The sequence below is a fragment of the Protopterus annectens genome, chromosome 2.part0 (genome assembly GCF_019279795.1).
Source record: "Protopterus annectens isolate FY-2018-M chromosome 2.part0, PAN1.0, whole genome shotgun sequence".
In the NCBI taxonomy this organism is placed as follows: Eukaryota; Metazoa; Chordata; order Ceratodontiformes; family Protopteridae; genus Protopterus; species Protopterus annectens.
The window spans coordinates 251,496,424-251,509,071 of NC_056728.1; the positions used below are offsets into that span (position 1 = coordinate 251,496,424).

Genomic DNA, 12,648 nt, shown 5'->3' on the forward strand with positions numbered 1-12,648 from the left:
TTGATAATGACTGGCCCCTAGCCAGAAGGGGAGAAACCTCCTGGAGCATCTGTGCATCTTTATACGATAGTACACGTCCTGGAGGTCTATAGAGCACAGCCAATTGTTCTCCTGCAGGTAGGGCAGGATGAATTGCAAGGTGACCATTCAGAACTTTTCTTTGGCAACTATCAGGTTCAAGGTTGAAAGATCCAGAATGGGTCTCAAGTCCCCTGTCTTTTTTGGTACTAAAAAGAACCTGGAATAGATGCCTGATCAGGACTGGTCTGAGGGGATGGGTTGGATGACTCGCTTCTTTAGCAGCTTTTCTATTTCGATTGCTGCAACCTCCCTTTGCGCGGGTGGAACGTCTGGGAGGTGTTTCCGGGGAAGAGGTGGTACAATAAAGGGAATGGAATAGCCTCTGGATATGATTTGTAGCACCCAACGGTCTGTTGACACAGACTCCCATGCCGTTAGGTGCAACGAAAAACAACCCCTGACTGCTTCCAGACATGATCAGTTGGGCAATTGCTCAGGTCTGCTGCACGGGCCTGTCTGAGAAAGGTTCTCGAGACCCAAAATTCCTCGAACCCTCTCTGCCTCTGGGCCGGCGTCTGTCGTAACCCCTCTGCCTCTGGGGGAAGATGAGTCCTGAGTGTCTCAGGAGTGCTGAGATTTTCGGAACCCAATCTTCTTTTGCCCTTGCTGATTCCTTGAGAAGGATCTTTGAGGATTAGAGAAGTGGATCCTGATGGCAGACAGCGTCTTCCTGCCCTTCTCACTCTGGACAAGTGTCTCACGTACGGACTTCCCAAATAGGGAAGAACCATCATAAGGGGCATTGACAAACGATGCCTTGAAGAGTTCTGTAAACTGACACACCTGGAGCCAGGTGTGTCGCATCATGGCAACGCCGGAACTGGCAGCCCTTGCCGCTCCTAAGGTGGGATGCGAAAGGAGGAGCATGGACATGTTACATACTGCATTCAGAGTGGCCATCCGCACGGATAAAGTCTGTTTATCCTTCGGCGACATGGACTGGTAACTCAGCCACCTCCTTCACCAGGTCCCAAGTCGAATAACATGTGCCAAATAATTCAGCGCCCTTATGGAAAAGATAGCTGACATGTAAAGCCGCTTCCCCAGATGGTCCATTGCCCGTGACTCTCGGTCAGATGAACCGTAGAACTTTCCTGAGCCAGTTCTTTTTTGGTGGCAGCTGCCACCACCATATTGTCTACTGGGGACCCCTTAATACATTTAGTCCTGTCAGAGGGAGGACTCAAAATTTTATCTGGACATTTTGGAATGGGGTCTACGGTATCCAGTTCCTTCCATGCCTGTGTAGTAATAAGGTCCTCTAAAGGTTCTGTGGGAGGGGACATCCAGGAAGTAGATGGGCCCATGCCGAAAGCCTCCAGGAACACAGACATATCCGAGGAAGCTTTGGGGCAGACCACCCCCTTTGGTGAAGGAGTTCCATGATGGCTCCAAAGGAGACATCTTTGGGTGTGACCTGGGGGAGCCTTCCCCTTCCTCCAAATCAGTGTCCTCAGTTTGGGACTCTGGGGAGGAGTCCAGGTGCCTCCTTTTGCACATCCATTTGTGAGTCATGTCTTCGGTGGGACTCTCCAGAGCAGACTCGCAAAAAGGGGGTTGCTCTCCGATGGGTGCGGTCTGTGGCAAATCGAGCACGGCTGTCTCTGCGATGACAGGATGGTTGGAGCTGTACCCAAAACCGAGGGAGTCTGGGTGGAATCCGAAGATGAAATGGTCAGAGGCCTCAACCCCATCGAGAGGACCCTCTCCATCTCATTGAAGGCCAAGGGGAGATCAGGCATCCCCAGAAACAAAGAAGCCATCCTCCACGGTTCCAGCGGGGGAGTAAGAGCAGAGCCCACTGGCGTTGAGATGCTGAGGGGGAGGCTGCGCTCCAACAAATTTGGAGCCAACAGCACCCCTTCCGATCTGACACCGAGGCTACGGCTCTGAGAGCTCGGATCCAACGGATCCGACATGCTCAAGGCCATAGCCAGAGTTGAGGTACTAGGTACCGTCGGCACCAGCCCTCCGACCCAGAGGGCTCTCAAATCCAAGGACTCCAAAACCAAGGGTCAGATTGGAGAAGGAGCAATGGGGGCAAAGAAGGGCTGAGAGCCTTCACTCCAGAGGGAGAGGGGGCTGGCAAGACCCCCATCTGGATCTGGGTGCGGATAAATTTCCGCATCATCCTGTCCATCTCTGACTCTGAAAGACTGCGGGTGGACTAGGACAAGGAAGTCACCGACACTGGCCAGGAGTGCCGGTGAGGGGAGGCTTTTGAATGAGCCTGAGACACTGTCGGCTCCCGGGAATACCTCTGAGAACGGAGCCGAGGGGTGCTGGGCCTTGGAGGATTTCTAGTCTTGGCAGGAGGTCCCGACTGTTCTGAGTGGTCAGGGGACTGCTTCTTGGGCCTATCCTTCTGCCTTTTGTCAAAATCCAAAGGCCTGGAAACAGGGGTATGAGCCCCGGAGGCCTGAGAGAGCGAAGAGATGACAGCAGACGCTACTGCTGAGGATGAGGCAGGGACAGCCATCCCCAAAGCTGGCAAAAGCCCTTTCATTACCAATTTAGCCCTCCTGTCTTTGAGGGCTGTGGGATTAAATCCCACGCAAATGGTGCAGGCTGCAGACATGTGAGGCACACCCAAGCAAACAACATACAGAGTGTGGCCATCGGCCGGTGACAGCTTATGGCCACACACTGTACATTTCCTAAAGACAGGCTTTGAAACATCTGCCATGTCTGAGGAAGGCCTGAGAAAAAACACGCACACATGCACACACTACACTAACTGAGGAGATAAGAAGGGAACACAACAGGCTAACAAAATATCTTTTTTTTCCTTTTAACTGACGGACATAGATGCGGGTGTGAGGGAGGAAAAAATAACAGTACTAGCTGAAGCTAATTACACAAACGCTGGTCATTTACCCAAAAACCACTAACTGACTTGGAGCTCGAGACCACGCTGCTGGCTTGGAAAGTGGCAAATGAGATCTGAGGGTAGGAAGAAGGAGGAGTATTTTAGGTAAGGGGAGGAGCTTGGATCAATAGCTGGTGAAGCGGGCGTCTCGGATCCGATCCAGATCCAAATATCCACAGGTTGATGACCAAATGAAGTCAACTACTTAAGATCAGATATTGAAACTGATGAATTTTATGAGGTACCTGAACACCACCACACCATTTTTAAGGTTTACATATGCATTCAATTACGATGTGGCTAACTATCTAGATATACAGGTTATCAAAGATGTACTTAACAAATGTTTAGTTAGCAACATTTCCAGGAAACCTACCTACTCAAATAGTCTTTTACACTATTCCAGTTGTCATCCTGAGCACCAAAAGAAAGGGATTGTGAAAGGGCAGTATGCGAGGCTTGCCAGGATGATCTCTGATGATGAAATATTTTAAAAGGAGGGGCAAAAGTTAGCACAGATGTTCTCTTCTCAAGGGTACCTGGAAAAGTTGACTGATATGGTACGAGGTCTCCTTAAAAAGAAACCATGGTGTTATGCAACCCTATTAAAGACGGAGTCCATGGAGTGGGTTGTTCGAGATGAGGGCAGGAACAATGCGTTCATTTACAACCCCTTACACTGTGGATCATGAGGTTATTTCTAATATTTTGGTCAAAAATTGGAAAATATTCTCATGTTTTGATGGCCTAACTGATAAAATAGGGAATAGACCACAAATAGTTTATAGAAGAGGCAGATATATTAAAACCTATTTGAAGATGATACATTGCCCAAATGTGAATAGGTCATTTAAAAAGAAAGGTACCTTTAAATGCAGGGTTTGTTCACAATGTAAATTTATCTTACAAAAGGTCAAAAATCAGAGTTAACCATCGCATTATTTATATGCCTTTTCATTGCACCTGTAATTCACTGCGAGTTATATATATTGTGATGTGCCAAAAATGTGATGGATTTTATGTTGGGAAAACTCAGCTGAGATTTAGGGATAGAATTTATGAGCATGGTTTGGATATTAAGAACAAGAAAAGGGAGAATGCTCTGTACAAACATATTAGTGTAAACCCGGTGCATAATTTTTTTTTTGATACTGACACAGTGATCAAAAACCCGAGGGGTGGTGCTTGGGGTGATTTGATCAAACAACATGAAACCATATGGTAGCTAAAATCGTAACTCCACAGAGCTTCCACGGCTTAATGAGCATATTTCTCTGGCCAGTGTATTAAGGTTATTGTCTTACAATATGTGAACAAATTTATACATGTTGATTTTGTTATATTTTATAACAAATTTGCAATTAAGAGGAAGTGGATTCTCAATGTGGATATGTTAACGTGGGGGATTGGCCTAATGGTTAAGGTGTTTACCTTACAGACACAAGGTGCAGGTTTTGATTCTAACATGGGGTAACTGGCTAGGCTTAACATGGCCTGAAAGGGCAGGTAGCCTAGTATTAACCCATGAACAATTCTGTATGGTTTCTTATTGGTGGTTTCTATCACCTGGTGTTCTGGAAGGATTTTTAAATTTGAAGAACACGTAGTTGTATTGATTCTGATTAAGGCAATGATACATACTGATGAAAGTGCTTAATCAGAAAGGTTTTCATTTATTTTCAGAGAGTTTTTATTTAAGTGTTTTTTATCATTTTTCATTAAACATGACCTTTGTACTCTGCGGTCATTTTCATCTACTTTGGTGTTACGTTGTAGATTATGAATGTAACTGCAGTGTGGTAGCTTATGCTCTGGTTTGCCCCTGTTCTCTGCCTATAAGTTATGATATAGAGTGTGTGTGCAGTACACTGCCCCATATTAAACATTAGGGAGAATATTCACACCAGCACTCTTACTCAACATTTTCGTCATAACCAGATTTAACAGCTTTAAACTAGGAGTTTTGTTTTCCCTGGTGTAACAAATGAAAGCTGTGTAGAGAAAAAGAAAGTGTGGTTCATTTTAAAATTCAGTACGTTAACTTCAGGAGGTTTAAATAATTAACTACTCTGGATATGGTTTCTGTATGGCTACTGTAAGTCACCTACATACATACATACAGCTGGCATGCATATGTGGTGTTTCTGAGTGCTAGAGTCAAAGGACAAAGTGCTAATATATACAAGCTATGTAAAAGACAAGTAAATCATGAAAGACTGATTAATAGATTGACATATTTCTTCAAAGATCACTCTTGTCGAGTGCATGTTACTTGAATTCAAGTGACTGAATACACACATTGAAGGGGAGGTTTGTCAGCAGAGTGCTGACAGCAGTGAGATTGCAGAATAGTGGGGTAAGGAAGTTTCATTATTCCTCAGTACTGTACAATCCCAGAGTTGGTTATTTAAGAGTGGGGATTTGGTGGATGCAATAGTCTAATGTCATCAGTTTATATTCATATAACAAAAGTGCTAGACTAGATGCTTACTATATTTTTCACTATACCCAACAGTGATCAACAGCCATATACTCAATGACTTTGTACCTGGATAAGGAGTAAAAAGCAAAAGCACCGATCACAATAAACAAGCAAATTGTGTCTGTAACACCGCTGAAATTACTATTATTGAATGCGATCTGTTGAAGTGCACTTGAACTAAAGCCATTGGTATAATTTACATTGCTTTTTACATGGAAAATAGAAAAGTATAATGTGCTTGTTACTGACGTATAAACTTCAGTTTTATGAAGCTTTGATAGGGGTAAACAAGTTTAACAATCCATAATTTAAACAAAGAATATTGGCATAAATCCTATTTTCTTATTTTTTAATAGGAATGTAAAGTAATCAATGACACTGATTTTACATAAAAAGTTTTGATAACGGTCTGCTTTAATAAGACATGGGCCAACATCAGTCATAACCATTCCTGTATAATTAGTTTCCCTTTTTGTGAAATACAGTTTATTATAATTCACTTATTCTGCATAGTTCACCTCAAATTAATATTTTATTTTTGCTTATGTCTTAGATGCTAAGAGACATTATGCAAACTGCCTAAAGCTGTACAATGCAGTAAATGTATGGCACTACTGGAGTTTATGTCTGTTAAATCTCCACTCTTCAGCCCTCTGAGCGATTCTCATAATTGGGGCCTCAAGAAACATGCTGACAAAAAAAAAAAAAAAAGTTAAGTAAAATGAGTTACTTGCCAACATGACACATCTTGATCAGCTACTACCTTCTACTTTGGAGATGGAAGTAAACTGCTTCAGAATAACTACTGAACTCTGTAACAGCAAGAGGTGAGAATTTAAGCCCCCAACATAGTTTTATTAAATCTGCACTCTTGAAGAATAACTAGAGCAACAGATTTCTTTCTGCTCTTTGTGGAGCAATATTAAGGATTCGACTTTTCCACACGATGTTAGTCTGTGGTACTTTAAGAGTTTTAGTGTTTTCTGTAACAGTCCATTTGTTACTCCCCATGTCCTTCCAGTTACAAAAGTATTACCAAGATGAACATTTTTTAATAAAATGAAACACAAAAAATGCATCTGCATTACCTAAGCTATACTATTACATTCCTCTTTGGCAATGGTGAACAAAAAATATTCTGTGGCAGTGCACTCACAAAGACAGTGGTGTGTGTTCTCTGCATGTTACAAAATTATTAGTATATGTCAAAAAAGAGGAGTGACATGCTTTTAGAAATGCGTGCTGAAATTACATTTACTGCCAGCCCAAACTCCCACTCATAATACTGTATTTTTATTCATACACTTGTGCTTGAGCCTAAACAGTTCATTAAATTAGATTATGGCAGGATAAAAAAAAATGTAGCTGGAGATTCATAAACGTTGACCCATGCACTTAAACTATTAGTGCAATGACAATTTAAATTATGTAAACTAGGTAATGCAGTTCAGGTCAACCGGAAACTCTACCAGTTCTATAAATAGGACATTCCTTGATATTTCAGCAGCACATGATCTTGGTATAAACCTACAGTTTATGGTACATGAAGCCCAAGGAGTGACAAAAACTACACACTATGCATCCATTAATCCTTGGTGGTTTAAAATTGAATGGTCATTATAAGGTCACTTTTGCTTCCAAGATGAATGGCTTGCAATTCCACAGTGTTTCGCACATACAAGTAAAGTATTAATACTAGAACTCATTCTGAAGATTACCCCTAGGTCATGCTAGGAACTCCAGTCACAAAGGGACATTAGATTAGCAGATAGCAGGAGCTAGTGCACCATAGATGGTAAAGTCACTCAACAGCCAGGATTCTAGTTGTCCAATTTAAAATATAGCTATATTTTTCATTAAACAAAGCTTCCAAGTCACGTGCAAAGACAGCCAGCAGATGAGGCTTTCTGTATTAGCTACCAATATTTGCACTGTGCAAACAGTTCTTAAAATGCTTAGAGAAGACAATGAGGTGGTGGTAGCTAGTGATTTGTGTTCAACTTCCTTTAAACAGTGCTTGTGATATGATGAAGCATCCAAACTACTAAGACATAAACATCCACAATGTAATCCAACTGAAGACTGCAACACTTTGTAGTTACTGTTGGGACAAAAGAGCACTCCGATTAGCCTTCATCTTCTCTAATCGCTTTACCAAGTGACTGTTGCTCACTTCAAGTTCTTCGATTTTATCCAGTGCTGAACGAAGCTGAGAAAAAGGAAAGACCAAAATGGGTAAGAAAGAAAACTACAGTGACAATCCTGCCACTAAAGAAATTTCAGGTTAATGTTTGCTCAGTATACTTCAGCAGCCCAAAGATGTATGCAAATAAAAATGACTCTGTTTCATTTTCAGATATTTAGCAAACTAAACAAGAAGGGATGGATTTTCAGATGCCTTCTGTATGGCACGATTACTATCAAGCAAATTATGTCCTTGGATACAGTGATTTCAAGACGAAACTTGGTTATGCTATCTTTTTAATGGGCTATCCTGTCAAGCACAATGGTATGCATAGCTGTATAGCTTTTGCTGGAAAAAATGAGTTAGGAATAATGAACAGATAATGACCCAATCAAATATCATCAATGAATCAAATGTAACACAATGTTGAATTATCCGTTAAGTGCCGACATCTGAGTACTCACCATATTCAAATATCTTCTAACTAAACTTTTAACGTAGGTCCAGCTGATGAGATCATACTTGTAAATTACTCACCACCCAGCTTAAAAATGTATTTATCCTTTGTTGACCTGGTTAATCGCACTAGACTAGTGGCCTCTTTACAGTGGAGACCAAGGGTCAAGAAATGCTAAGAACTACTAAGGGACACCATCAAAAGGAGGAAGAACCACCCGGGCACTCCTGAACCTGGTGGACATCCCCTCCTTTGAGGAGGCAGCACCAGAGGAAGACAGCGTAAAGGAATCCGTTTTGGAAGATGATCTCAATGTAGTGCTTCAACAGTTCTGTGAGCAAAATTACAGTGCGGATATGATAAAAGTACTCTCTGGAATGGCAAATTGAAATTTCAGGAAACAGAAAAAAAGAGGGAGTTCCAATTTATAGAAGATCCTACTTCTCAGCCTCCCTAGAAAAAATGTATGCCAGGGTGCTGGAAAGGAGACTTAGTCTAATAAATCAGCCAATAATTCATGAGAAGTAATGCATATATTTCCAGGCTGTAGAAAGGTGGATCAATTATTTGCCTTTGCACAGATACTGGATGGCATTATAGTAGCTTATTTGTTTTGTGGACATGTAGGAGACACTTGACGATAAATCTCAATGTCTTGTAGGAAGTCTACCGAGTGTTAAATATCACTACTCAAATGCAGGGATAAAGTATGTCCACATTCTTAAGTTAATTCCAATATGTTCAGGGTGGGTATCTACTATTTCCCTGTTTTGTTTATGACTTTCATAGCCATAATAACAAAGCAGCTGCTTCCCCCTCCAAGTTCACAAAACATTTATACACATTACTGGTAAACTACAACCATTTCTTCAGTATCTGTGCAAGGGCAAAAGATGACTCAACAGCATGTCCAGTGACTAATCTGCATATCTCGCTACGATTTAATGATGTTTAAGTATCTTGAAATCTTGCACACTCATGAAGGTGTAGCTATTCAGAAGATTAACCAGTGCATGTAACAGTGGCAATGCTGCAAGTTTTGTAGCCGGCAGTGGTGGTGAAGCAAGAGTCATACGATGAACTGTCATCAGCTTTGGGTAGTGACCAAGAGGATTAGGTAGTGGTAACTTTCACAGCCATCAACATTTTCTATGACCTGCTGAACTAATTTTGTCTATTATGATTCTGGAAGCAAACTTACTGACCATACGAACATCCCCCCTTCAAATCACAGCATGCATGTGTATCTTTTCATACTTCACTTCTCTCCCAGTTGTAGGATGAATCAATCCTCAGTTTCTCCCCGTGATATAACAGACAAAATTTCAGTGTTTACATTTTTTTTGCTTTACTCAAATGGAAAAGTTTGTTAATACCCATTTCACACATTATGCTCACTCCCAGTTTTACATCAGCAGTGAATTCTGTACATCATATTTTGTTAGTTAACTTCATATCACTAAGGCAGATTGTAAAAGCATATTAACAGTGAAACCTATGGAAAGACTTGATTCAAGCTACTCCATGGGCTAAGATATTTACCTATGCTTTATAAATATACATTTCATCTGTGAAAGGTAAACTCTAATGCACCTTATTATATGTTTCTGGCCTAATTTAATACATCTGCATCAAAATATGATCCATCATATCAAATTATTTATGTCTAGAAACTAATATGTACCTGCATTCCTTTATCCATGGCATGTTAAACATCTTCTCAAAAACACAGCTTGTGTGTGTTGATGTACTCTGACAGCAGACAAACCATGGTCAGTCCTTTTACCCAAACACTGCAAGATGCTCTTCAAATATTCCCGAGATCAACTTTGCTGCTACCTTAGAAACAGAAAGTTAAAGATGACAGATCCATACTGTCACAGACTTTCCTTTGGGTCCTTCATTTTGTAGCTTACAACTACTGCTATAGATGTAGTCGTGCTTCAAAGAACTCACAACCAAGCTGTTATTAAACAGACCTTGAGATGGATGACTTTTTCACTTGTATGATTTAACTGTATGTTAGAGATGTCATCTGGTCTGGTTGCCTTGTTTCTAGTTACAAACCAACAAATCTTCTATATACTGCTGAAACTTAGTTAGCCATTAGAAAGGCAGACTATTAGCCAGTAATGAGCTTGTCTTGGGGTGCAGCTCAGTCCCAATGCTGAACAGGGTTTTCTAAAACTGTCCATAAAAACATTTTATATCCCCTTCTGACTTGTCAATAACTTCATTTCATTAAAATGTAACAAATCTTTTCCTATTTTCCCTGGACACCTGCTTTAAATATTTAAACTATTTTTCCCCTCAGGGCCTTCCTCAAAGGGGGGGGGGGTTGGCAGCCTACACTCTCCTTTTGGGAGCAACCCTTTTCACATTGGCAACATCTCTGAACCCACAATACAATAACTGCCTCCCAAGGGGACGCATACCTCCATATGTCAATTTCCCCTCAGATACATAGTGTGAATGCTCAAATGACAGCTTAGGCTCAGCCAGCTTGGAACTCCACTAAGTGAACCCAGTGCTCCTGACAGATATCTCCTATGTGACAAACCACAGCAGCCTTCCTCCTCCCAGTATGGATGAGGCAGCAGTAGCCTCTCACTTCCATCCTACCTGAACAGGTTCTATAGACACCCATGTAGCTAATCAAACTCAACTTGCCTGCAACATAGGCAGAGCTTTTTCCCTCTATACCACAGAGTGGAATCCAACTGGCTTAATTTTTTTAACACCTTTATTAAATTATATAGGCTAACATTCATTAACAGAAAAATAAAACAAGCCGCATTAACCTTTTTTTTCATTTACACAGTTGTATTTCTTTTCCTTTTATATAACTATCATCAGGCCAACATTACATAAATTGCTGGATTCCTGCAGTCCCTTAAACCTCATTCCCCCTCCTGAGTATTATTCTGCATATATTGTTTCCCACAAATTTTTTTTTCAATTCTATGTAATTTGCTCCTTCCCTTTTCTAAAGATCCCTCTTTCAGTTCTTTTATCTGTTTTATAATATTCAGTACTTCAAATACAGTTGGTATTTCCATTTTCTAGTAAATGCTTTTTTGACAGGAGACTGAATTAAAATCTTACTAAGGCCTTACTACATCAAGACTGTTCAGATCCTGTGTCCCAGCTCAAAAGAATCATTTCCACAGTTATAGCCACTTGCTCACCTAATATTTCTGACAGAGTACTCTGTAGGGAATTTTTTAATTCTACCAACTCATTACCGTCTCATAACATGTTCGCAGGTTTCTTTTCCATCATGCTTCCAACATTTGCTTTACCCAAGGAAAAATTCTTTGCAGTCTGCCTGGCATATAAAATATCTATACGAACACTTCCAAGAAAATATTCTAACTTTTCTGGACTTTGCTGCATATTTAGGAGCCATACACACAACCTCCTATTGTTTGTTTGTAAATTTCTTTTCCAGTCACTCCTCCAAATCTTTTCTAACCTACGCTGATTGATTCTTATATAGTTATGCTCCAGTAAATTCCAGCCCCTCTTGCCTATTTTCTGTACCTCTACTTGCAGTCATCTCAACTGGCAAAATCTCCTTTATCCATTCCTGTGTAGGCTTAGTTCTTAGAATGCTTTCTGCTACTTTATCAACATCCAAAAATCCCACTGTTTGCTGGACCCCCCCCTCCACTTCAGCATTACCCCTTTCCATTTTGAATTATAACTTTCTGCTAGTGTTAAGTATATAAGCTTTAACTGTGTAGCTCAAACACACCTTCAGAGCAGCTAATCCTAAACCACCTTGTTCTATTGGAAAGATCAATGCATCCCACTTCACTCTTTCCTTCTTCCCCTCCCAGATAAAGTGTTTCACCTCTTTATTAGTTATTGTCCACAACTTATCCTCTGGTTGATAAAAGTATACCTCAGCCATATATACAAAACTAAAGGGACCAAAAACATATTCAATACTTACTATCCATACTCAAACAATATTTTGTTTAGTCTCTTCCTATAATATCCTTAAGCTACCATAACAGAAACCTTTTTAATCAATACTCCTAAATTCTTCATCTTATCATGTCCCTATAAATATGGGGATTGTGCAGGTATATAATTTATAGCTATAGCCTATGTTTTATCTTTATTAATTGTATATCCTAAAAGAGCTTTTAACTGTGTCAAAATGTTCCACAACATTGACATGTCCTCCTTCTGGATTTAATAATAAAATCTACAACCAGTAAAGTACACTCGATATCAGAATATTTATTTTATGTTAAATTAAAAACAGTTAACAAAATGGTAAACATATATGGTTAAACACTTTCGTCAAAGACATATCCTCAGAACCACAGAATACTGACACTAAGTTTTTCATCCAATAAAAACAGTAAATCACGCACCCCCCCCCCCAAAAAAAAACAATCATATGCAGTAAAAATCACTTTCTGACTAGTCCTAAAGTGCAGAAGTCAACCACTGAGAAAAGTAAATCATAGAAACATCCTCAATGACACTGAATAGAGCAGGACCTCTCCTCCAAAAAGAACAATGAGTCACACATACCTCTGAAAGATGAACCAATTGGG

The 12,648-nt window shown here is 40.5% G+C and overlaps 1 protein-coding gene across 1 annotated transcript in view; it reads right to left on the reverse strand.

The window, feature by feature from the left end:
• Nucleotides 1–6,392: 6,392 nt before the first annotated feature.
• LOC122792731 (cingulin-like) overlaps nucleotides 6,393–12,648 on the reverse strand; it is a 1,533,502-nt gene continuing 1,527,246 nt past the window's right edge. Inside the window, exon 24 of the mRNA XM_044060313.1 lies at nucleotides 6,393–7,641. Within this exon, the coding sequence (XP_043916248.1) occupies nucleotides 7,531–7,641 (111 nt within the window). The 3' untranslated portion in view covers nucleotides 6,393–7,530. The remainder of the gene's footprint in view (nucleotides 7,642–12,648) is intronic.